This window comes from Drosophila sulfurigaster, chromosome 2L (assembly GCF_023558435.1).
Source record: "Drosophila sulfurigaster albostrigata strain 15112-1811.04 chromosome 2L, ASM2355843v2, whole genome shotgun sequence".
NCBI lineage: Eukaryota > Metazoa > Arthropoda > Insecta > Diptera > Drosophilidae > Drosophila > Drosophila sulfurigaster.
Genome location: NC_084881.1, coordinates 4,956,773 through 4,984,384, shown reverse-complemented (window position 1 = coordinate 4,984,384; position 27,612 = coordinate 4,956,773). Strand labels below are relative to the sequence as shown.

The 27,612-nt window shown below is 39.0% G+C and overlaps 1 protein-coding gene across 3 annotated transcripts; it reads right to left on the bottom strand.

The window, feature by feature from the left end:
* Positions 1-1,754: 1,754 nt before the first annotated feature.
* Positions 1,755-15,112, bottom strand: LOC133843572 (neurogenic protein big brain). Of its 3 annotated transcripts, XM_062277187.1 has the most exons (5): positions 14,075-15,112; positions 12,335-12,501; positions 10,975-11,101; positions 4,715-4,922; positions 1,755-3,676 (listed from the first exon to the last, which is right to left on the bottom strand). In XM_062277187.1, exons 1-5 carry the CDS (start codon positions 14,266-14,268, stop codon positions 2,285-2,287), a joined length of 2,088 nt encoding a protein of 695 aa, XP_062133171.1. In that variant the 5' UTR covers positions 14,269-15,112; the 3' UTR covers positions 1,755-2,284. The 3 variants fall into 3 exon arrangements, with proteins under 3 accessions (XP_062133171.1, XP_062133187.1, XP_062133178.1); XM_062277203.1 differs by lacking the exons at positions 10,975-11,101; positions 12,335-12,501; positions 14,075-15,112 and adding an exon at positions 10,171-10,266; XM_062277194.1 differs by lacking the exons at positions 10,975-11,101; positions 12,335-12,501; positions 14,075-15,112 and adding an exon at positions 10,146-10,234.
* Positions 15,113-27,612: the final 12,500 nt, after the last annotated feature.

The window sequence follows — 27,612 nt, the reverse complement described above, 5'->3', positions numbered from 1 at the left end:
TCTTCGGCCGGAAAAACTCCTTACGATTGGCACTCGTGGCAAAACATTCAGCAGTAGATTCGGGTGAGTAAGGAAAACATCACCCCCCATCGTCAGATAAGTAGCGTCTGATAACAGTTCAACGCCGGGCAATTTGCATATCGGTTTCGACTGCAGCCGCCATGGTTTATCAATTTCTAGACGAAGTGGCAGATCACCATTAGCGTTGTTGCCATCTAAGTGCTGACATGCCTCTGAAATGTTGGTTTTAAAAAATGCCAGTAGCTCCAAGGCATCGTCGTCTGACAGCTGATATTGATCCTTTGCGATCTGCATAAACTTGAGCAGGTTGAGTCGTAAGTGTACATTAGTTAACTGACTGTTGGCATCGTAAACTCCATCAAATTGGTAACACACTTTTAAAGTTTGTTCATTAGCTGGAAACCATGTGGTTTCCAAATTGGTGATGAGGGCCACTTTGTGCCACTTATTGAGGGATGTAGGCGTTGGTGATGCAATGGCGATTCGGATTCGCATTTGATTTGATGAGAAACGCGAATCGCTATTGAAATTTAACAAGCGCTGCATAGTTAATTATTCGGAAACTGATAATCACAAATTAAACGATTTCACAGTGCTGCAAAATACATGGGCAAGTTTTTGTATTTATTTGCATACTTTTGCAACACTATAAATTAAAGGCGATAATTTATGTGTTTGCATGCATGTAAATATGTACATATGGAAAAAATTGAAGTTTAATTTACTCAGTGTTATGCACAGCATGCGACCACTTGGCCGGAATTTCAGTTACCCTTCTCAGCCAGAACCGTGCACTTCTCCTCGATATTGTGGTTGCGCAGTAACAGCAGCTGGCGCCTGTGGCTTTCCAGGACCTGCGTCAGTTCAAGTGCCATAGACTATCGTGAACCAGCAAGCAAGCAAAGCAAACAGTTTTAAAAGCCAGACAGCCAGTTCATGTTGTTTTGTTGCTTCGCTGCATAAAGTGTCACAGCTATTCGCTCTTACCGTTACAAAGCGACCCATTTATTGCCTTCCGTGAGTTTTGAAATGAGCGTGCCTTTTATCGTGACACGAATGTGATGATGCATTGCGGTAATTTGGCAGCCTAAAAGTATGCTTTAATTATGCACATGAAAATGATTTGAATACGAAAGTGTGGTGACTTAAATTTTTATATAATTATGGTGCCGTATTTAGCCGTGGAGAAAATAAATTTAGACATGATAAAAAAAGTTTTGTATTTTCTTTCGCTTCTTTTGATGTTCAAATTAAAAAGATATACGTCATTTTGATGGGTTATAGAACAGTTTTTGTATTTGATATATTTTAGTTTTTTTTTCGATGCTAATAATACACATTGTAATACTTACAAGTAATACAAAGAATTAATATGACTACGTGTGTACATACTATTGTGTACGATATATCTATGGAGTATGTATGTTATATAGATGACGTCGTTACAGATTATTTGCCTAGCATTTACATAAATATTGTTAAGTATTCGTAACATTTAATTTATATAATTATAAGTATATACACATTTCTGTAAGTGAATCGATTAGCATGAGTTGTAATTGTAATAGACAAAAAACTATATGCGAGTGTACTACATAAAATTCAGTCTAGGTATTATATCTTAGGTGAATATAACGAAATTTATGAAATGTTAAAAAATGTGCGAAAATTAAAAACATAATTCCAAAAAAGTATAACAAAACAAAAATGAAGTAATCATTGAAAAACGTTTGTTTTCTGTATATAGAATCGTTCACTTACTAAATTGAATAATTATTAAGTATATGTCTTTCTTCTGGTCTAAGAGTTGCAGAATTCTAAATGCAATATTCTTAGGAATCTGATTTTATTAAGGTATGCTATTTTACTTATATTAATCGTTGTTTTCTTCTTTTATTTCTGGCTAATTTTATTGTTGCATGCTGCTAGGTGTGAGTTCCTGTATTCGTAGAGTATATTAATAATACAATGTGGTATCAGCTACCTCTACATCTATAGCTCTATCTAATATCTCTCCATGTACATCTGTAGCTATATCCCTAATACTATCTGGTCTTAAGGGCGATGGATAATGTGTAGGTTCATCTAAAAGCTAAGACTTTACGTAGAATTCCTTTGGATGCCCGGGATTGCATTAGAATAAACTGCTTTGCTTGGCTAGGCTGCAGTTGTGCAGGGTCATTGTGCCCGCGGGGTGGAGTGCGAGGGCCGTTTGTATTGTTGTTGGTGGCGGCGTCGTTACGGGGCCCCAGGAGAGCCGCTTTCAGTTTGGTCGCAATGGCAGCATGCCATAATGTTGCTGATGCGCTTGCTGCTGTTGCTGTTGCTGGTGCTGCTGCTGCAACATCATCTGCTGTTGCTGCTGCTGTTGTTGTTGTTGCTGCTGCTGTGGCGTGGTAGTCGTGACAGTTGTGGGCACCTGCGATGTGGTGTAGGTAACTGCACAGGCAGCAGGCTGCGAGACAACAACGGGCGCACTCACCTTGCGCTCCGATTGCGTGCGAATCGGTTGTGGATGGGCTGCATTCGGTTGTGGCGGAGGTGCATACATGAGCATAGGCGGTGGTGGTGGCGATGGCTCCACGCTGGGATGACGCGCTGGCGGCGTGACTGCAGACCCATGATACGAGCCATACGAACTGTCATCCGATTGCGCCGACTGGCCACGATTACGTGGCCCGGTCATGCCATAAAGCTGCTGTTGATCGCGACGCTCGAACTTGTGGTTGCCATCTAGCGGTGTGGGATTGTTGCGTGATCCGTAGACTGGCTGGAAGCCCTGTGGTTGTGGCTGTTGCTCTGCCAATAGCTGGGGCGTTGCCTGCAGTTGCTGCTGCATGCCAACAGGCGCCTGCTGTTGCTGCTGCTGCTGCTGTTGCTGCTGTAGAGGTTGCTGCTGTCCTCGCATTGAACCACGCATGCCATAAATGCTCTCGCTGCGCTGCTGCATCTGATTCTGCACGTTCTGGTTCTGGAGATGTGACGATTGGGCTGCCGTGACCGCCTGTTGCTGCTGCTGCTGTTGTTGTTGTTGCTGCTGCTGCTGTTGCTGCTGCTGAGTGCGCATCTGATACAGACTCTGAGCCGGCACCAATGGACCAGGCCGCGGCACAATGTCACGATTGATGGCCGTATTGCTCTTTGCATAGACAGACTGCGATCGGTTCAAGTTGCTGCGGGTGAGAGTGGGAGATCGGCAATAAAGCGAGCGAGTGCCACCATAGAGCGGCTCCTGTTGCTGCTCATACTTCGAGGACAGCGGCGGAGCAGTGTACAGATTCTGGCAATAGTTGCCAGCGCCTCCAGCATTCACCACACCCATTTGGGCCATGTTAGCGGCAGCATGTTGAGCTGCCACTGCGGCGCCGCCATTTGACTGGCCCCGTGGATAGGTGCCTTGGGATTGCTGATACTTGTTCGGCTTCTCCATGTCCATGTCATAGTTGAGCTCATCCTCCGAATGTATCGAACTGGAGTCATTGTCGACGCTGCCCTTGCCATGACGCACACTGCGACGTGAGCTAAAGATGTGCTCGTACACCAATCCAGAGGCCATTCCTCCGACGAGCGGTCCAAACCAATACACCCAGTGGTTGTCCCATTTGTTCAGCACAAAAGATGGGCCCAAGGAGCGTGCCGGATTCAAGTAGGGCATCTGCAATTGAATTAACGCAAAACACCTTGTTAAATGTGACGCTTGATATTCCGTATTTCAGGGTGAATGCAAATATCCTTTTTTGTACCCGTTACACATAGGATAGAAGGGTATTATGACTTTGTGCGTGCAGAAAATGTATATAATAAAATAAATATATTCAGAGAGAAAGAGAGTGAGAACACTCAGAGACTCTAAGAGATAGAGCTAAACATTAATTATGCGTCAGCTTTTATGTTTGCACGCAGATGAAGTTTGTTTCATATTTCGCGATTTTTGTTACATACAATAATAAATACAGTACTCGTATTTGTAATTCCCGAAATTCGATTGCATTAGATACAAATTTTAAAAGTTATTAAAGAAATACTTTTGTATAGCAAAAAGCGCCTACTGCAATTGGTTCTTAGATGCCTTGGCTGACAATCTGCTATATTTTGAATGCAGTATATATTTGTGTATATTTGTGGAATATTGTTGTATTGAAAATAAGTAGCGGGTATCTCACTATCAATCACACTCGAATGTAGTTTTTTACTTGTTTATATATGAATATGACTTATGAAAGCGATGCCGCTCAATATAGTGTATTACCATCTGAATTTAAATGTGTATATGTACGATTCTACAATATATACATATAAACACTTCGGAAAGCTGAACTCATAACATATATGTAACTTTTATTTTAACTGCCCGCGCAAATATTTGCTTTTGATTTCGGAACTGATCGAAGCGACCTTATGAGTCTCGCTAAATTAATTATCTTTTCCAATTTCTTGATCCCTTTGTTGAGGCCGTGCCCAGGTAGTCAGCCTTAAAGGTGCTCATTTCTGTTGATGTCACGCTGCGATTTTGCACCATAAAAATGCGCAAAAGGCAGGTGCGTTTTTCAGTCCCATGTCTCAAGTCTCTCATCTGTCTCTCTCTCTCTCTCTCTCTCTCACTCTATGTTTCGCTGAACGTTTCTGGCTCGAGTCTCGAGATTCCTGAAGCATCATTATCAATGTCAATGTCAAACTCAAACACAAAACTTACCGAGACAAAGCAGCAGGCACTGTATGCAGCTCCGATGGCGAACGAGGAATTGCCCATGAACCTCTTAATAGCATCGGTGGACACGAAATAGCAAAGCACCACGACGAATGTCAGTATGAATTCCACACCAAATCGCTCCCAGGCAGCGAGGGCAGCGCTGTGAGAGATGGCCGCCTGTAGGTTTCCCTGATATCCAGGTACGGTGACACTGTAAACGAGATAAGCACAAATTTTCACTGATTACACACTGAACACACGAACAAAAGTTTCACACTCAATTGCCAAGGCTCTGAGTGGCATTTGAGAAGTAAATTGTAAATGCCAGATACATATGCAGAACGAGTATATATTTCAAGCCAACTCAAAAAGTCAGCTAAACCTCTCTCCAACAGTAACTTTCACCTCATCAAGTTCTGTGCAAGGCTGCGGCACATGAAATAATTTAGATTGCCAAAGTTTCAATTGCCAAGTGACAAAAGTTGTTGCCTATTTCTATGTGGCGAAAAGTTTTGCGAGAGCCTTTGTGATTTATGCACAATTCAACTTTCGTGATAATGCTAATGAGTTCACTGACATGCAGATGGTGTTCGTCCTGATAATAACATATGAGCAAAAACATTTAGCTGATAAACTCTGCTTGCAACTGTAACTCAATTGTTATCATACATCTTTAATAGTTCATCACATTAATTGAGCGCTATTTATAGCAGAAAATTGTAAATAAACGATTCATTTTCATCTGTAAATTATATTTCAATACAGTAGTCTAGCACCTTGATAAACCAGATTTATTAAAGTACTGATACAAACTTTTGTCTGTTCAATAAAATGACAACATAAATGTTAGTTTCTTAATGGGAAGACAGTGAAAACAAATACGAGTATGAGCTTTGCTCCATAAATTTCCCACCTCACACATTCGAAGAGGATAAACATTTGCTATGCTTTTTGTGGATATGCAACTTGCTCACCGGAACATTGAATAACTGTGGAAAATCCGGAAATAAATGCTTTCGAAATGCACTTAAAAGTACTTCAACAAATATTATAGAACAGCCCCAGCACTCGCACTTCAACTCAAAAGCGAGCTCGGATCCGCATTCAATGGGAAGCAGCATTGAGTGACTGACAAGGACATGTATAGACAGAGATAGAGATAGAGAGAGAAAGTCCTGGCTGAAATTGTGTAAATGTGTAAACGTGTAAAGGTGTCAAGGTGCCAAGGTGCAAATGCTTCCTCGGGGTTGGCAAATATTGCTGTCAGCTTAGCCGCAATAATCACCAGCTTCTCCAACTGCAAATAGTTGTGCCAATATAATAAATGTGTGAAAAGCTCAACTATTTGCAAAAGAATCGCGAGGTGATGCTTTGAAATGCTTTTGTGGCCTTTTACAGCTACAATAAGTTCTGATCAGAGACGAATGTAGTCGATGAATGGGTGAAGATTAAAAAACTTAGACTGTTAAGCTTCTTATAAATACAATAAATGGAGATTTTAGGTAAGCTCTTACCTCTACAGTTAGTATGAAAATGTCAAAGATAAAAGTGTCTAAACTCTTTAAAATCGAATATAAATATTATTTCAATCCGCATATGAAACTCTTTTTTATGATTACAAATACTTGTAGAGTTTCATTGTTCGATTAAAATCATTTTAACCATTTTAAGCGCGTAGAGACAAGTGTTTGGCTTTTGGCTTTTTTCGTTGTTTGCCCATACATAAATGTGTAGTGCTAATTTTACACAACAATAACAACGACACATAAACTTGAGCACGAATACAGAAACACAGGGCCACATTTAGTAGCTGCTACTAAGTGGCAGGAAATAGCAAAATGTTGGCACAAGTTTATGTGCCGTTAAGCTTTTCAGTTTTCTCTTCCTGACCAAAATTGTTTGCACGATAAATGCAAACAGAAAGCAAAAGAACGGAGTAGAAAAAAAGAGGAGAAGCCGAGGAAAAGAAAGGGAAAGAGGATAACATGGTGAGAGAAAAACACATATATTAAAAGCTTACAACAAACTGAAAACTTGAACTATAGCCCAAGTTTGCAACAGATCGAGTGAGTGTGTGTGTGTGTGTGAGTGTGTTTGGGTTTTAAAAGGGAAACACATTTCCTCGCACATTTGTTGCCACCACATCCGCATGGCAAGTGAGGTTGTGTTATGTGCAACACGCTCGGTTGAATGTGGTCTGGGATTCAGAGATGCGTGTGAATAGCTCCGGTTAACTTGGCGCGGACAGGGACTGTGTTATCGAGTTTCCCTTGCTTCTCCTTTGCTTTTTCACTTGTCCTAACATAATTACGCCATGCAAAATCAAATATTTCCCAGAATAATGCAATTTTCAGCAATTTGTACTTTATCCCCATTGGGGGTTTAAGTTGTTCAATTTCTAGCAATTTGCTATTAAAGTGAATAAGCTATTGGAGTAATAAGGAGTTTTCTAAGTAGTTGCCAGAGTTGCCATCTACACTAATGACTAAGCTGCCAACCCTTTAAACAAGCGTTGACAACCTGACTTTGACTTTAATATTTGGTTAGTTTGAGTTTGAAAACTCAAATTTAAATATTTACTCTATTCACAATTCGAATTTACAATCAATAAATATGCTCCCACACACCCACATAGCCATCAACACGCCCCCACACACACACACACACACATGCATGTAAGTAAAATTGTGACAGAGGCACAATTAAAATGTGTAATAAATATTCAGACAGACGATGCAATTTATTGACTATGCCACAAAGCAATTAATTATAAATTTTACTGGTCACAAAATTGCAATTTCAATGTGCATTTAATGCAACAATTTGTTGAATGTGGCACATGCTTTGTGGCACATACATTGCATGGCTTGCATAAATAGCACAAGCTCCACCAGAGGTGACCGTGTCAGGTACAGACCAGTTGTACACAGTTTAGTTTTCGATTTCTGAAAAAGGGGGCAACAACCGGAAGCGGCAACAGGATGCCATTTCAATGGGCGATAAGCCAACAGCCAGCATGCTCGAACTCGAGCAGAATCCTTAATTCAATTGCCGACGAATGTGACACGAATTGATTTGGCCTATCGATTTAAATTTTTCTACACTAGAAAGTACTGCCCAGGAAGTTGTTGTCCCTGAAGAAGATAATCAACCCCAAGCTATCTTTTGATTTATGCCGCCGAGATTAAATCTGTTTAGGATGGGATACGAGAATTGAGTTTTAAAATTCATTTCGAATTTTATAATTTTAATGAGACTTTAACGATTCATTATTTTTCGGTTAATCAAATGGATTCGGTATTCGCTCATTACTTCAATACATTTTATGTAGAGTCGTGCGTGTCATGATCAGAAAAGCTGCACGCGTTCATCTCTATTACCTTGTACCGTAGTCTCCAGTCCCTGGGCCTCACTTCGTTTTGTAGCATTCAAAATTCAAATTTCGACCCGAAAATCCTGTTTATTTTTTCTTGACTTTGACTGCGTGTGCGCTTGCTTGTGTGTGTGAAACTACTGTAATTTTGGGCGGCAGGTGTGTGTTGGGTCCGAGTTGAGCTCGTTTGTGCATTGCCATCTGCTCTTTCGGATTGACCAACCAGAAAGCAGATAGCAGAAAGGAGCAACGTCGCAATGCTGTCGACACGTGTTTGATTTCAAGTTTCCGACGACGACGCATCCTGCGCAGGCGCAGGCGCAACGACTTTCGACTCTCGACTCTTGAGTCTTGAACGTTTCAAGTTGAACAAAGGCCAATGCAATCGTTAATTATGCATTCTTTTGCTTTCGGCTTTCGGTTGTCCGTTGTCGGTCTCTACCTGATTTTTATCTTTTTTTCTTCATCATTTTCAAAGGCTGCCTTGGCTTTTTTGGAACGTGCTTGGCGCACGTTCTGAATAAACCAACAACTACAAATACTAGTGGGCAGAATACTCATTGGGAATGCCAAAATAATAACCTAAGCAAAAGAGATCTTTAAATATCGCATATCCGAGCCGGATATCCATACTTAAATATGCTGCGGGTCTCTCAAAACAATTAAAAATAATAAACGAAGCACTCTTCAAGTACTTGTGTCTTAGCTGCAATTTCGTGTCACATGTCGGCATACTTTTTTTAGGATATCAGGATAGTGACAATTGATATGTGACAGGAGAGTGCGGGAAGTGGTCTCCGCCGGCACAAGTGGCAACATGCGTGCAACGTGCAACGTGCTTCTTGAGACTCTGCAATACATTGAATAATGGTGGAACCGTTTTCAAGAGTCAGCTAAATGAAGTGATTCTTTATTATGATTCAAATTATAATGAAAAATACACATTGTAGTTAGACTAAGTAGCGATGAGTATTCAAAAGATATATGTACATAGTTTGCTTCTTAGCACTCTGTTAGAGACAGTTTCATAGCGGCAATCAATCAGACAATCAAAGCAAGAACTAATAATCCACCGTAGCCGCAAAATCAGCTACCAAATCTAAACCAATTAATCAACACACACACACACAGACGAGATGCAACACACATATGGGATACTTTTTAGGAAACATATGTTTTAACTAAAACACACCCGTTCAGGAGGAAGGGGAGGAAGGGGACCCTTCGTCAGAGAGTCAAAACCAACAATGGAAAAGAAGTGAAGAAGATACGAACTTGATCGGTACAGCAGCTGAAACATGTTTCATTCGCCTCAACTCGACTCGAACCGAGAAAGCAAAGATGCCAACGCACTTAACACACACAAAAAAAAAGGAAAAATAAGTAAGAGAATAAAAGGAGCCAGGGGTATAAAAAATAAAATCAACAGCCAAACAGATGTTGAACAGACTGAATGCGACAGGCAACGCAGAAGTTGCAGTCGCAGGAGCATTAACTTTCCCAAACAACTTCGAAAGGAGTTCGAAATTGGAGCGAAATTTGTTTTAAAAATGCTGCGCAGGCGCAAACGTTGTTCTTTCTTATTCTTTGTGTTCTTTTTTTGTGGTCTTCTTTTTCTTTCCATGTGACGAGGACAAAGGGCGCATACGCATTTACGCATATCCTGCGCAAGGACCTAGGCATAAAAGACGCTGACAGGCCAGAAATGATTTAGCTATGCCGTATCCTCGCACAATTATGTATCTGTATCTGCACGTTCGCTTGTGTGTGTGTGTGTGTGTGTGTGTGTGTGTTTGTGTATCTAGGCATCCATGGCAAGACGATAATATAACCTCGACAAAGGAATCCGGTCCTGACAGCAACGCATTTTTGTAAAAAATGGGAAAATCACGTCGCCAGCCGGCAGATGTTTTCTCTAGTATAGTAGATAAAGTCCTAGCTACCTGCCTCTTATGCAGGTGCTTGCTTCTCTGTATCTCTCCCTCTATCTGCAGCTGTATCTGTATCTCTCTCTGTGTGTGTGTGTATGTGTGTGTGTATGCTAGAGGATACGACATTTACCTGCATATCCTATTTATACACTCACATTTCTCTAGTGCTTCCCGTTTTTGCACATGGAACATGGAACATGGCATTTCCTGTAAACGGTTTTTGGTAAAGTGCCTTCGTCTCGACTCAACACGACTCGAGTCGAGTCGAATCGAGTCGAGTTCAAGTCGTGTACAGTCACCGCCACAGCATTCGTGGCAAGTGATTTGGATTTTCTGAGTGACATTGAACAGCTCTTATGGATTTAATTTGAAATTGTTTAGTACCTCTGGTTGAGCGCAGCAATTACCGGTGACCAGCAGAGTCCAATGCAAATTGCTTTTCCACAAAGATTCCTCACACATTGTTTGAGCTTGCACCTAAATCGAAATGAATGCCATGCTCAATTGCCTTTGCAAATGGAAGTTTTACCCAAAATTAAACCCAGCTTACAGTACAATAGATAGATGCAATGCATTTACTCAGAAGCTGCTGGCACATTTGCAAATTTCACTTGATGTCAGTTGTAGTTCTGAGAAGCAGCATAAACAATGAAGTTGTCAATTCTTGCAAATCTACAAAATATATACATTTCTGAATTTGAAGCAGCAAACTTCGATATTTGATTTAAGCAAACTAAGCAATGATGATGTAACTACTTCGGATCTGAAAAAAATGTGCAAGCTGCATTTTAAAGCAAAGCAAATTTCCTGCAAATTCAAATAGAAGATACATAAAAAAGGAAATTGCCTACAAAAGCGAACTCAATGTATCTTAAAGATACATTCTCAAATCGAACCACGCATATGTATACTCATTGAAGTGAAGCAGAAGAGAATGTTTAATAAATTCTTGAACTTACCCGTAAAGCAGTGCGGCACCAGCGATGCCTCCACCACACTGGGCGGTCATGTACATCGCAGCCCGGATCGGGGAGATGCTGCGTATCACGCAACATGCCAATGTAACGGCCGGATTGATGTGAGCGCCTGTTGAGGAGGACAAGATACAAATAGATGGATTAATGAAATATTTAACATATTCGTTAGATGTCTGCGTTAACTGCAAATTAAATGCAAACTTATATCTCGTGGTCTATAGCTGTCGGCACTCGACAAACACATTAATTCGCAGAAAGGACAAAGCCTAACAAGTTTGTGTTAATTGCCTGAGCAAAGGATAAAACGGACTTTTGGTAAAAACTTTGCGTCAACAATAAAATAGTTTGTACTATTTGTTTGCCTTGTTCTTTGTATAGAAAATTCAACGGAGTATTTAATCACTAAAAGACCAATTTGTGTTAACATGTCGGAAAACATTTTATTTTTTTAAAAATAAATTTGGTAATAGTAATTTAAAAAAAAAGAATAAAGATAGTTTTTGGTTGAAATATTCTTAGTTGCACCCACTGTAAAATTAGTGAACTGGATTCGTTAAAATCCGTTAAATAACATTTTGACACTTTCGCGGAAAAAAACACATTTAAGATTGCATCAGGGTTGAAGGGGGAGACAGCTGGGGAAGTGCCTTGTACAGATAACATCATAACTTAATGCTCAGCCAATTGGCTGTGAAAAAGTATGGAAGAAAATGTGAAAGAAACTTAAAGGGAAATCAAGAACACATGTTTCTCGAGCATGCAACTCCCCCTCGAGTCGAAGGAACTTAAGAGATATGCTGTTTTTGTGGAAACATTTAATTGCCTCGAATGTCAACGCAGTTGAACAAACAACACAACACAGCACAACGAAATTGTACAGAACACAGTCAAGTGAAGGGCCCGCGACGAGGAGTGGGAACTAGCAGAGGGAGCGGTGTGACAAAAGTCGACGCCACTACAAGAGCGCTCGCAGAGATAGCAGAAGGAGCTCTTGAAGGGGCAGGCGGGAAGTGGAGGAGCGAACGAGCGGAGGAGCCTCATGGTCGTGGGCGACAACCGCAGTGCGTTGGCTTTTTGAAAATTAAGAGAAAAAAAACGAAGAAAACATAATGGATACGAAATGGGGCTGCATGTGCCCCATTGGCCCAAGCTGAAGTTACTGTTGTTGTTTCTGGTGCCGTTGTTCAGTGGCAGAGAAATTCCCACGCGCCACTCGCCACTCGCTACTCGCCCCCAAACAGCAAGAAGAAAAAAAGGAAAAAAGAAAACATGCAACACTTGTCGCCAGTTTGTTTGTTTGTTTTTGTTTTCATTTTGCGCTTCGTGTTTCTTTTGGACTTACCCGATATATGCAGAAAGCATTGCGTCAACGTTGCCATCGCCAGCCCCGAGGCCAGAGCCGTTGCCAGGAGCACGGATGAGACACTGGCACCCACACCGGCGCCCGCAGCTGCGCCACAAACGATGAACACGTACAGGAACGAGGCTAAGCACTCGCTGATGATGGATCTGCAAGAAAGGGACACAAACAAATAGACAGGGGGAGTGAGTGAGATGCAGATACAGATACGACTTCAGTTGGGGCATGTCATTTCATATGATTAAAGTAAATACTATTGTATATATTCCAGAAATTATGTTACGGTACAAATTGCACACAATGTCAGCGTTGTTTCTACTCTTCTACTCTTCAGCTCCATCTCCATCTCCTGCTGCTTGTGCAATGACAATTAAGCACACAGAGGGATTGCACTGTTCCAGTGCCAAGCCCATGCCCAAGCCCAAACCAAAACCAAAACCCAATCCAAACTCAAAGCCAAAGCCAAAGCCAAGCCGATGCCTGGGGCTTGCAGCTGCTGCTGCCCGTGACGACTGCCGGAGGTCGTGCTGGACAACAACATTGCAAACATCCAAGCGGGCAACGCCTCCTTCTGCCTCTCTACCCCTTTCTTTGGCCCCTTGCCCCGCATTCTGCGATAAGCAAAAACCAAACAAACTGAGAAACCAGCTGCAATTTTTTGGCCGCATAACTTTTGTTAATTTCCATAAAATTTCTGCTTTTTAAATTCTGCCGCCTTCACAATTCTTAATTGGCAAACCCTTCCACATCAAATAGATATACCCTTGCCCATATCAATCTTCCAAAGAAGCTGCTGTCAGTAACAATCTTTAGCTAGTATTTCTATAACAAAAAGTTCAACATTTTAACAAGACTGAAGTTTCAAATAATTTTAGTTGAAGGCAGTCAAGATTTAATTACTTTAAAGGCTCTGCAAAAAATGTTCATTATCTGCCTGTCAACTGATATTATTACAAAGGAGCTGCGAAACCAAAATGAAAACATGGCAAAATTAATAAAAAGAAAACCTAACGGAATTGGCGAGCTAAAAAGGTATCAAAGTTCTTCTTTGTGCTTTGAAAATACAAAGTTGTTTTTACAAAATTTAAAACTTTGTGACTCATATTATTAATTGACTTTACATGCATTTTTGACACTTTTAAAATCTAAATGTTTACATTATTTACGTATTAAACAACTAAATATTTAATGATTTTCAATAATTTAAATTATTTAAATTTGATAATTAATGCAGACATTTTCTGTATATATGTAATTGACAATTGACCTAACTGCATTATAATCAATAAACTAAATTAGAATTTGTAGAGAAAATAATGAATTAAATGTCATCAAACGCTATTAAAAATTTAAATATTTTGAGCCTATAAAAAATGATTGATTGTAAACAAAATATGATTGATATGTCAAATACGTCAAGTTGTCAATATACAAATATCTTTAAACAATTTCAGCGAATTTTGCAAAAGAAGTGCTCAAGTTACAAGCAAAGTCAAAACACACTTAAATTTCACTTAGTTAAGCAATGAAAATACTACTGTGTGTGTGTGTGTGTGTGGCTGTCTTTCAATGAATGCATGTGTGCGTGTGATGCATAAAACGCAAAGAAAGACACATACAACAAGAAAGAAGCTCAACAATGACAGGTCTTGGCTAAATAATGAGTGTAACTACTTGGGGGATGAGGCTTAATGCTAATGTTAATGCTAATGGTTGGCCTACCTCCAGAACTCCAGAGTACGAATCTCAGCCTGCATGCTGCGCTTGGGTGCCTGGTGCATGGTGCTGGATAGACGATTGTTGATGGCATTCCCATGTGAATCTTTGCGCATCGCCTCCAAGCGCTCAAACAATGTGACTATATGATAGTCTATATTGTGCTCCAACGGCATTGTGTGCAAACTTTCGTCGGCCATGGCTTTAGATGAAGGAACTGCTTTTGTTTATGTTTTCGATTAGAGTTGATGGAACCGAGATCACAGGCTTAAAACTCTGATTAATTGACGTTCACGTCCACAAACACACGCGACCCGAAATGAATTATTGAGATTGTCTTAGGCAAACATTTTGTTCAGTTAACTGGAATTACTTTGCACTCGCAAATTGCATTCAATTGATATCAATTGCACGACTTTTTTTCTCGAACTCCGACAGATTTTGTGTTAGGCTTTTTATTTTTTTTGATTCAACGCGAAAACACGACCGTACACAAGTGCGAATTGCGAGCGAATGCCGAACAAACGAACAAGTTGAAGCTGAAGATGAAAACTCACCAACATTCACCATCACCACCACCATGCGCTTCAGCTGCCCACACCACCAACGCAGGCAGAACCATTTGGCTGTGGTCCTATGGTGAATACAACAACCCTCAAGGCGCGGTGAAGTTGAATACAGAAGCCGAAAATACAGGCAACCTGTTGGTCATTGTACGAAACGGTTGTGGTGGTGGTGAAGATAATGAACGCGCCGATAACAATGACGATGACGATGATGATGATGATGACGATGTTGTTGAGGTTGAGGTTGAGTTTGGAAGAGCCAGTTGCAGTTGCAGTGGTGTCGCTCTTAATGGTGGTAGCTCTGTTTTTTCGGCAACTGGCAACATAATGAAAAGTGTCTGCAACTTGATTATGCAGCCTATGATCAATAACACTGATTTCACGGGCAGTCAGAAGCCAGCAGCAACAACAACAACAAAAACAACAGCGGCAGTAAAAGCAACCCGACACGATACGACAAAATCCGAACGCAATGTGGAACTCCCAGGCTGCTCAAGCATCTGCTGGACGGATGCTTGTTTCGGAATTGAGCACATCTCAGCTTTCATTGAAAATAAGTATAGTAAGAGACTGTATTATGGTCTTTGATTTTTCGGTACATTAATAAAATTAAATAATATTGCTCAATGGGCAGTGCGGAATTATCGTTGGGGTGTTTCAGTTGAGATATTAAATAATTTACAACAAGCCAAATATTAATGCGTTAGTGTCTTTTAAAATAAAATTTGATTTATATTAAAAAAATATTTATTTACAATTTGGAAAAATTGAATAACAAATGTATACTTTAAGAAAAAACTCTGGAAAATAATAATATTCTCCCAAATTTTAGCCTGACTACCCTTAACCTTAAAAATACTTTGAACTCGATAACCACAACAACAGCAACGACATCTAGAAAAAAGTATCACATTTTACGCCCCACTAAATGCTATAATTATGAGCACTTCACCACTTGATACCTGTCGATTTTGGAGTTGTCTGTGTATGGATCTGAGTGCAGATTTCTGTCAGGATGGTCACATCGTGTGAGCGACATTGCGAGCCCAATGAGCTGTGAAAGTCAAGAAATGATGAGCAACATCCATGACCAAAAACCAAAGTGAAATCAATCACAAAACTGCAGGACAAGCTACAACAAAAACCAGAAAAAAATCAAAACAAAACAGAGTAAGACTGAAAACTTTTGTTTGGGGGGCGTTGCAAGAAAGCCACAGAAATTTTGGGTACTGACTACGGACATCTTTCGCACAAGCTGCAGATGGGGCGGTAAGGACGTTTCCCATATTGCGCCTTATATGGGGACGAGTGGTGAACGGCAACAACAACAACAACAACGACGGCGAAGACGACAAAAGGCAGCCTCTGAGCGTGGGAATTTGTTTTTGCACGTTTCTTTTTGTTGATGTTTTGGTTTTTTCTTGTTGTTTTTTTTTTTGCGCAACGTCCAGGGCCTGATCCAGGCCCATGTCGAGGTCGCATGGGGTCGTTCCATTGGTCGATTGGTCAGTCTGTCGGTCGTAGGTAATAATAAGATGTTTTGTTTCAATCACATCGTCCCACCATCGTATGCATATGGCTCATGGACGAAGGTGAAGGCGATCGTCGTGCTCTGGGTAGTTGGGATTCCTTTGGTTTTACCTTTACCTCTATCTCTGCCTTTACCTCTGTCTTCCTTCTTCTCTTCATTGCTGTTGCTGCTCCTTTTTCAACACCGCCTGAACTTTTTTACTGGTGTCTTGTATCTTTGGAATGGCGGCGTCCAAAAAGATCTTTATTGTAGGTTGCTTATGTTGTTCATGTGTTGGTAGTTGCTTTTGTTGTTGTCGTCTTCATCTCTTTTGCCGTTGCCTTTTGTGGAGGGTGTCATGATGGGAAAATACCCCAACTGTCTGCTATGCCCTCTAAGTAGGCAATTGAATATGCCGGCGTAAAGTGTACAATTAGTCGATGTACATATTTGTACATATAATTGGAGCCCATCACCTCTAAAGCAAGTGTACTTCAGATTTGAAAATGGCATTTGGATGCTATGTGGCGGATTTAATAAATAATTTTACAATTCGAATCGAATGTTGAAAAATGGGCTCAGTGGAGGTAAATGAGGGGACAAAACTTGGGAGTTTTATTATTTTATTAGAGTTTACCTTATAAAATCTTATATTCATACTTTATATGCATATCGTTAAATTCGTCTCTCATCTAATTAACTTTAATCATACATATAACACTAATCATAAGCCAAACCTAAAGTAGGTGAATTTAGTCAAATTATGTTTACTCTAAATTTGTTTTTTTACAGCGATACATCGCCACAAAAAGGCAGTAGCCTCTCCTAGGATATACATTGAATTGACTGTGGATAAAAAATGATGAAGTGACTTATGAGTGGATTAATCGGAAGGTTCTGCCGGCACAGCCCATTGATCAGCTCCCCTATTCATTGAGACGAGTAACTGACTTGTGAGCAGGTCATAAAAAACTATGCTGGGTTAATATTAGACTCCTTCGTCTGCGAAATATTGTTGATTTTTATCTGGTGTGCAGATCATAACAAGATCAAATTTGTTGCTGCTTTCTTTAGACCCTGTCTGTATGTGGGAAAGAAAACGAATTCCTAAATAAGCCATGTACAACCGAATTAAGAGGCGTTAAGCATAAGAACGAGCAAGGCAATTGGAATAGAAGATTTCCAGTAAAGATTGTTAGTTTTTAATATATCTCTAAGGCGTTCTTATGTATAATATCAACTTTATTTGCTGCCACCCTTTTGACCTAGACAAACATCAGAAGAAAAAAACGTTTCAAATTGCTCACAGTTTACAAAAACGCTGTGAAGAACACCATATGCAAATATTAATTCACAGCAAGCCACATGACCGTGGTGAGGACACGGGTTTGGAATCTGTTGTTGTGGTTGTCGGGTAACCCTTTCGGCCACGTGCCCCACACTCCAAAAGTGCAACCCTTTCAATGCTATACACTTGCACTCGTTCTGATTTGGAATACTTTTCTGATTCCGATTTTACACGCACTAATGATGCGGTATTATTTGCATATGCTGTTCCTGAACGTCCAGGAAAGGGTTAAAGGATGGTATGATAGTCCACTGGTGTGATGAAGAATGGAAACTTGTCGTGTCTGGCTGTTAATGAAGTGAAATATGTGCGACTGTTACAGATACAGATATAATTTATGCATGTTGCACAACTATTGACTTGTGCCGTTGTCATTGTCATGGGGACATTTAAGGTCCTTTAATGATAGTTCAGGCAAAGGGTTAGTCCAACTTGCACTTTAATTTTGAGTGACATTTTTATAGTCTATAAACATTGGGGTGTTCTTCTATCCAGAAATAAAAGCGGAAATCTCTTCGTGGTTGTTATTCTTTGATCTCAGGTGCACATGCTGATTGTTGTGGATTGTGATCTAAAATATCTGTCCTCAGATAGTTTACTTTTTTTGATTTCTAATTGTTGCAGTCTGTTTGGATGCGAGTTGAGTAGCAATTAATATTGGATAGTTGAAAAAACAAATATAATAGCCAAAACTAACAAAAGTAAAGAATATAAAAATAGCTGTTTTTGTAATTTTGATGCCTGTAGCGCATATTTTTGGTACCAACAAAGCAAGAAATAAAAATATTTGAAAACAATATCTAAAAATTTTAAATAACATATTTGTATGTATAGTATTTGTGATTATTGTTGTATTGTAGAAAATGTTAAAATTTAATTTTTATGTATTTTGAGTTTATTTTTCGGAGCAAAACAATTGAGGAATGTTACATTGTATGATTGATTTCCAAGTTTGCCCATATGTTCAATTTTCCAGAAGCGTAGGAATTATTAAACCGAGACTAATAATTTTAAAATGGCCACAGATCAACCACGGGGTTTGCACAAAACATAAAACTGTTCACAGTATCATAAAAAAGGAAAAATAATTTTGCAATCATGAAGTGATATCGAATAGCCCGCCCGCCTAGAACAAATCGATTCCTTGCTATTAGGCGTCACACAGTCATTAAAAATTTTGACAGCTTTTGACAATTTATTGATGTTTCTTCAAAGCGCACGACAAATGACAACAACCACAAATCAGAGTATAACAAAAAAACTGTAAAAATAAATTTCGCCAGTTCGAAAATTTTGACCTGTACAAATTGCGGAAAGTGGACAAATGTTTGCCCGGCTGCAATATTATCGAGTGGCAACGTATCAACCCTCGGGCGCGATAATTTGATTAATTGAAAGTCAGGCGACCTTTTTTTTACCCTGTAGCGCCCCTCTTCGGGGGTTGGTTCAACTGACGGCGTGATTCAATGATCGTTTGGTACATTGCTAGAGGGTCGGTTTCAAGTAGCTTTCTATTGTATTCACATTAACAGGTTTTGGTTAAACCACCCATTTTATAGCACTTTCCCCATACCACCTTATGTCATCTAGTTTTTTATACAAAAATTTAAATATCGCATTACATACAGACACTTGATTTTAAAGCCGACCACATTTAAATGTTTCACTTGTTGGGTGAACGATATGTGGGTTGATTGATAGTCGTGTGGTTGAGCGGATTCAGTGGCCTATCGTTGGTCTCTCGACAATTTTGAAACATGTGTTTTTAGTATAAAATTTTAATCTGTTGTCTGTTCATTGATAGTATGATAAACTCCGTTCTGTTTGGAGTTTCATTTTCCAACGGTTTTCGACAGTTGTGTGATTGTTTTGCTTGAAGTAGTCACAAATTTTTGGTTGTCCCTCAGATGGTTATTTTAATGTTACTGTTGTAGCTTTTTATTAACAACTGTACAGTTGTTAGAAATGTTCCCAATTTAGGAAGATATTTCTAGTATGTACTTAAGCATGAAAGTATTTCAGCGAGCATATTTTTACAGTACTTTGTAAATCTAATTACCTATTTGGATTAGTAATGAAGTAATGAAGCTAAAATAATTCAGCATAATTTATAATACAAAGTTTTCCTATTACCCAATACTTAATACTAGCGATTAATTAAATTAAAATGTGATTACTGGAAATAGGTCCCAACAACTTTTACAATATTAATTATCTCAAACTGTGGCTAAGTGCAGCGACAAGCTAAATTTTGTACTTTCCTGACATTGTGGCCTAAATTATTACTGCTGTCACGCCCACAAACATACATGCAAATTGATTTTGGCTCTTAAGTGGGCAGACCAACATACTATCACGTCATCACAATTGTAAGAGAAGGTTATCGTCACAATTCATTTAAGAAGGTGCTACTGGATACTGCTGCCATTTACTTATATTTTCTCTATTACCGGAGGGTAGATGGGTATTACAACTTAGTGCCTGCAAGAAATAGATGCAACACGCGGAGGAAGACATCTCCGAACCCATATATTCTTGATCAATTTCAACATCCAAGATATTGATATTTCCGTGTCCGTTTGTCTCACCGTCTTTTGTTTGTTTTATATGGCTGACACACCCGCTTCCGTCCGTGCAATTAGAAAATCCAAAAGTAAGCTTACTTTCGAAACTAAAGTGGCGATTTTTGGTACATACTAAATAATTAAAGTATGTACGATTTCAGAATTGTAAAAGTTATTGAAGAAATATTTTTATATGGCAATAAACGACAGCTCCAGTCGGGTCTTACTTGCTTTTGAATGTAGTAGGATATCGATATACCAAATAATTATTTGTTATATTATCAATCACTGTTTATGGGTGCGGGTAAGTAACATGACTGGCATGAGAATATTATATTTGATTCTTTGAATCTTATAAAAAAAAACAATACAATTAAAATTATTATAACACCAAATCAAAAGCAAAATATTGTGGTGTTATTCTCAAAATATACCGAAAATACAAAGTGTCACATTCAAAATATAGCATAGACGGTACAATATACCAGATTGTCAGTCAAAGCAACTAATAGCCTATTTCCACTGCACCAAAAAACCTTGTTTTTCCGTTAAGGTGGAATGTTGTTCTCAAAATATACGGAATATACTGCTAAAATACTAAAAATATACCAAATGGTATATTTGGTATATCGATATAGTACCACATTCAAAATATACCATAGACGGCACAAAACACCAGATTGTCAGCCAAAGCAACTCAGACCCCTAGTAAGTAGGCGTTTTTGCCATACAAAAGCATTTCTTTAATAACTTCGACAATTTCTATCTGGTCGCAACCAGATTCCAGGAATCATAACTACTATAGTAATTATTGTATATACCAAAATTCGCAACTCTAGCTTTAAAATTACGCTTGTTATTCGATTTTTTTGATTTGCGGGGGCGGAAGTGGGCATGTCAAAAATTTGAAACAAACTTGATCTGCGTGCAAACATAACAAATGCTGTCGAAAAAATTATAGCTCTATCTCTTATAGTCTCTGAGATCCTTTGTTTCATACGGACAGACAGACAGACGGACATGGCTAAATCGTCTCGGCTGTTGACGCTGATCAAGAATATATATACTTTATAGGGTCGGAGATGCCTTCTTCTACCTGTTACATACATTTCCTGCCGGCACAAAGTTATAATTCCCTTCTACCCTATGGGTAGCGGGTATAAGAAGTTTGGTTCGAAATGTAAAAAAAACTATCAAAAATATGAAACAAACTTGATCTCCATAATATGGATATGGAGTCCATATCTACCCGGTATCCTAGAGTTAACTGCAAATTTCTTATTTTGCCTTTCATTCAATTTCCAATTTCATGGCGAGCTTCCCTCCCCATTTCAAACTTCATTTACATATTTTTCGCCAATTATTTTTGCATATGCAAATCATTTTGCTGCCTTTTGTATTGAGTTCTAATACGATTTTGATATTTCGCGCCCATTTGTTCGATTCGACTTGCAATTTGCATTTTTTACGATTTGTTTTGCAAGGCCCGTCCCCTCGTTCCTCGTTCCTCGTTCCCTTGGTATTGATCTCATAATCGACCTAGTACTTGTCTTTTGATTGGCGGCACTGGACCAAAAACAAAAAGGAAACGCAACAGCAGGCGGTGCAGTAACTTGAATGATGTTATAAAATGAGGGTCCTTTCATTTTTATGCGCTTTTTATGGATTGCCAATTTTTGATAGATGATCCGTGAAAATCATAAATGGCGTCAAAGGCAAAAAACCCAGGGGTGTCATACTCATAAATTGTGAGGCACAAACAAATTGTTGCGGCTAGGTAAGTGTTATTTATTCAATATGTGCATTCTGCTTATTTGCATATTTGATAAATTTGTTTGCGTTTTTTCTTGTTTTGGGTGATTTTTTATGGAAAAATAATAAGCATTTTATTAGGGAGTTCTGGCAGAGGGATGCGATGCATAGTAAATTAATAAGAATTTGTTATAGATTAATATGGTTCTCTCTCAATATGAATACTGTATACACATACAAACTAAAATGTCAGAGGGTGATGTGGAGACTTCACTCTGATTACTGTACCTACTGCTCATACACATGTATGTATGTTTTACTGTACGTCTTTCAAATGCAAATCGCAGCCAGTACAAGACAACCCAGAGCTTAAGACAAAAAGTACTTCTGCGGCTGCTGTTGCCTGCAGGCGCTCACTAATCCAATTGCCATATGGATCATTAAGCACTGATTGCGTTTATGGTACACACATCTACACACGCACATACGAATGTATGTGCGAAGCATACATACCCAGTAAGCGTAATATGGTAACTAATCGTAAACAGATGCAGAGACTAGCATCAATAAACATCTTGTTCGAGCATTTTGCATGAGTGTCTTTCGCGATGTTTCAGACAATGTTTTAGGTAACTGGGTATTTTATATACTACATATGTATGTATGTGTGTATATGAAAGCATATGCAGATTAACCCACTGAGATGTGCAGGTCAGGGTTGCTATCATTCCAGACATTTACCGCGCTGCAGCTGCAAAATGTTAATATTAAATTTACTTGGATACAAAGGTAAATTGATTTTACATGTTAAGTGCATTTAAGGTGAAAAAGTGTTGAGCTTAAATGAAATTTCAATTCACAAAGTCAAACCGAAAACTTTTTGGCCAAGTGCAAACAACTTTCTCACTTTGTCAATCGCATTCGAATGAGAAGGACTCGAATTCAAATTTGCATTTGATGGGCCAGACGCGCACATGTTGCAAAAACAAAGTTTAGGGCAACTGCCACAACCACAGACACGCAAAAGGTATCGCAAGCACACACTAACACGCGGAGTGGAAAAAACAATTGCCAATTACGTTCGTTGTCAGCCGTTCTGTGGCTTGTTTACCGTCGCTGTCAACCATCAGCAGCGCCCTTCGCCCCTCCCTTCCATCATTGGTGTTACTGCTGCCGTTACTCTCACCCTAAGCCACCAGCATAACAACCACACGACCCACAAACCAAAAACACGAAAACCCAAAAAACGAAAACGACAGAAGGAAAACTATGAGGAAAATCACTTTTGCGCTCATAAATTTCAATAATAAAAATTTGAATGCAGTTGACACGACACAAAACAAGCCACCAAACAGAACCGAAATGTAATAAAAATCTATCAATGCATAAAGAAAAATGGCTCAAGGTGCGGGCTGCTGCTAACTTGCAACAACAATAACAGAATCCACAACCCTCAGTTAATTGAATTGGTTGCCAACCCTTTTATCTTTAGTAACCAATAGAAATTGCGGTTTTTTTTTTTGCATATGGTGACCCCAGCTTTTTCTGTTGCACATGTAATAAATAAATCTTTTTTGATTATAATTTCTGTTATGAATTGTGCTCATACATATGTTCGAACTGTCCACGCAATTTTTTGAGGTCGATTAATGCAAGATCGAGGGAGGTTTACATTAATACGACTACCAGTCCATCAATTCAGTTACCACCGTTAAAAAAATTATAAACCACATAATTTATCCTACTCTAATCTAATAGACTTTATCCATAAATTCCCGGATACTATTATGCTAATCCCTCCTTCAGATATAATATATGAAATTCCCATGTTTAAAATAAAACAAGTAAGAAAGCTACAGTCGAGTGTACTCGATATTAAGATACCCGCTACCCATTTTGAATATAAGATACGGGCATTTCTCAAAGTCGCGAACGGTACGTTCGTACGAGATAAATTAAAACAAGTAAGAAAGTTACAGTCGAGTGTGCTCGACTGTGAGATACCCGCTACCCATTTTTAATAAGGGCCAAATATTGCGGTATTATTTTCAAAATATACCGAAAATACTAAAAATACTAAAAAAAAATATAGCAAATGGTATGTTTTGTATATCGATATAGTACACCATTCAAAATATACCATAAACGGCACAATGTGCCAGATTGTCGGCCAAAGCAACTCAGACCCCTAGTAAGTAAGCGTTTTTGCCCATGCAAAAGTATTTCTTTAATAATTTCCACAATTTTTATCTGATCGCAACCAAATTTTCAGGAATCATAACTACTATAGTAGTTATAATATATATACCAAAATTCGCAACTCTAGCTTCAAATTTACGCTTGTTATCCGATTTTTTTGATTTGCGGAGGCGGAAGTGGGTGTGGCAAAACTTTGAAACAAACTTGATCTGCGTGAAACATAACAAATGCAGTTGAAAACAAGTAAGAAAGCTACAGTCGAGTGTACTCGACTGTGAGATACCCGCTACCCATTTTGAATAAAAGCAATATATTTTGCGGTATTATTCTCAAAATATACCAAATATACTGCGAAAATACTTAAAATATACCAAATGGTATATGTGGTATATCGATATAGTACCGCATTCAAAATATACCATAGACGGCACAATATACCAGATTGTCAGCCAAAGCAACTCAGACCACTAGTAAGTAGGCGTTTTTGCCCATACAAAAGTATTTCTTTAATAACTTCCACAATTTTTTTTTGATCGCAACCAAATTTTCAGGGATAATAACTACTATAGTTATTACTGTATATACCTGTATCTCTAGCTTTAAAATTACGCTTGTTATTCGATTTTTTTGATTTGCAGGGGCGGAAGTGGGCGTGGCAAAAATTTGAAACAAACTTGATCTGCGTGCATGCATAACAAATGCTGTCGAAAAAAAATTATAGCTCTATCTCTTATAGTCTCTGAGATCTAGGTGTTCATACGGACAGACGGACAGACGGACAGACGGACGGACGGACAGACGGACAGACGGACATGGCTATATCGTCTCGGCTGTTGACGCTGATCAAGAATATATATACTTTATAGGGTCGGAGATGTCTCCTTCTACCTGTTACATACATTTCCTGCCGGCACAAAGTTAATATACCCTTCTACCCTATGGGTAGCGGGTATAAAAATTATAGCTCTATCTCTTATAGTCTCTGAGATCCAGTGTTTCATACGGACGGACGGACAGACACATAGACGGACAGACGGACATGGCTATATCGTCTCGGCTGTTGACGCTGATCAAGAATATATAAGGTTGGCAAAAAAGTCTTGCGGTATTTCCGATAGGTGTCTTTGCAAGCGCGTAGTTCTAGTTCTATTTATCGAATCGGTTCATTACCTTTTTGGCTAACACGTGTTTGATTTATTGTTGTTTGTCTTGAGTGAGTTATAGCGTCAACATTTACGGCATATTTTACAGTACTACTACTACTGCCAATAAAATTTGTGCAGTTTATGGACCCGATACAGTTTCCATTTCCACCGCACAACGATGGTTTCAACGCCTTCATTCTGGTGCGGAGGTGGTCGATGATGCGCCACGGTCCGAAGGCCTTTCGAAAATTGCGATAAAATCGCCGAATTGATCGAAAGAGATCGGCATAGTAGCACCCGTAGCATCGGCCAAGAGCTGGGCATGAGTCATCAAACCGTTTTAAACCATTTGAAGAAGCTTGGATTAAAAAACCTAGATGTATGGGTGCCACACGACTTGACGCAAAAAAACATTTTTGACCGTATGGATGCATGGGAATCGCTTCTGACTGGCGATGAAAAGTGGATCACTTACGATAACGTGAAGCGCAAACGGTCGTGGTTGAAAAGCAATGAAGCTGCCCAGACGGTGGCCAAGCTTGGATTGACGGCCAGGAAGGTTCTTCTGTGTGTTTGGTGGGATTGGCAGGGAATCATCCACTATGAGCTGCTCTCCAATGGCCAAACGCTCAATTCGGACCTGTACTGCCAACAACTGGACCGGCACTCAAGCAGAAGAGGCCATCTTTGATCAACAGAGGCCGAATTGTCTTCCATCAGGACAACGACATCTTTGGTGACGCGTCAGAAGCTCCGGGAGCTCGGATGGGAGGTTCTTTTGCATCCACCGTATAGTCCGGATCTCGCACCAAGTGATTACCACCTATTTCTGTCCATGGCCAACTGATCCGAGCTTTTTGCCAATAGGGAAGCGAGCTTCTATAAGAGGGCATTATATATCTCGTTGGGAACTCGTCTTCGAACAAAATGGCGCATATTTGACTTAAATCGCATTATTATAACCAATTTTATGAACAATTGAAAATTCAATAAAAATACCGCAAGACTTTTTGGCCAACCTTATATATACTTTATAGGGTCTGAGATGCCTCGATCTACCTGTTACATACATTTCCTGCCGGTACAAAGTTATAATACCCTTCTACCCTATCTAGACTATAAGAGATAGAGCTATATTTTTTTTCGACAGCATTTGTTATGTTTGCACGCAGATCAAGTTTGTTTAAAATTTTTGCCACGCCACGCCCCCGCAAATCCAAAAAATCGAATAACAAGTGTAATTTTAAAGCTATAGTTACGAATTTTGGTATATATATTATAACTACTATAGTAGTTATGATTCCTGAAAATTTGGTTGCGATCAGATAAAAATTGTGGAAATTATTAAAGAAATACTTTTGCATGGGCAAAAACGCTTACTTACTAGGGGTCTGAGTTGCTTTGGCCGACAATCTGGCACATTGTGCCGTTTATGGTATATTTTGAATGGTGTACTATATCGATATACAAAACATACCATTTGGTATATTTTTTAGTATTTTTTTAGTATTTTCGGTATATTTTGGAAATGATACCGCAATATTTTGCCTTTATTAAAAATGGGTAGCGGGTATCTCACAGTCGAGCACACTCGACTGTAACTTTCTTACTTGTTTTTTTTAAATCCATGCGACGCTAGTAAAAATCGACATATGCTTATAGGTAAGGTCGCGAACGCACGCTACTTTGACAATCAATAAAAAAAGATTGGTTAGAGTAACCCCAACGATTTATTTATTTAAAATATATACATATACCAAAATAACTTAACACGCGAAGTTTCATTCACCTGCTTGCACTTAATGCGAAGCAATTACAATAAAATGATGTTTTCGGTCGCGAACGTACGATTTGAACATAGATAAGAAGCAAAATAAAAATAAACAGTTAATTGAACATTTTTTCGCTCACTTTGCATTTTTTTATCTTATTATTGGACTGCTATTAAAGAGATTTGGTAGAAAAAGAGCAAACATATCATATGTTTTCTTTGTGAAATAATAAAACATAAAAATGCATACAAAAGGAGCTAAATGTGAAAAAATTAAATTTTTTCAGTTTGCAGGCAAATTTTTTTATAAAAACAACGGAGATATGCTACGGATCCATTGTATTATGAAAATTTGGATATTTCTTTATGACATTATACAAAAAAATACGATGAATGTGAAGATTTTTTTTTCTGTCGTGGTTTACCATTTTTCGAGAATTGCCCATATATATTTTGCGGTATTTTTCTCAAAATATACCGAATATACTGCAAAATATTAAAAAAAATATACGAAATGGTATATTTGGCAATTTTTATCTGGTCGCAGCCAAATTTTCAGGAATCATTACTATAGTAATTATTGTATATACCAAAATTCGCAACTCCAGCTTTTTAAAATTACTCGATTTTTTTGATTTGATAGGGTCGGAGATGCCTCGTTCTACCTGTTACATACATTTTCTGCCGGC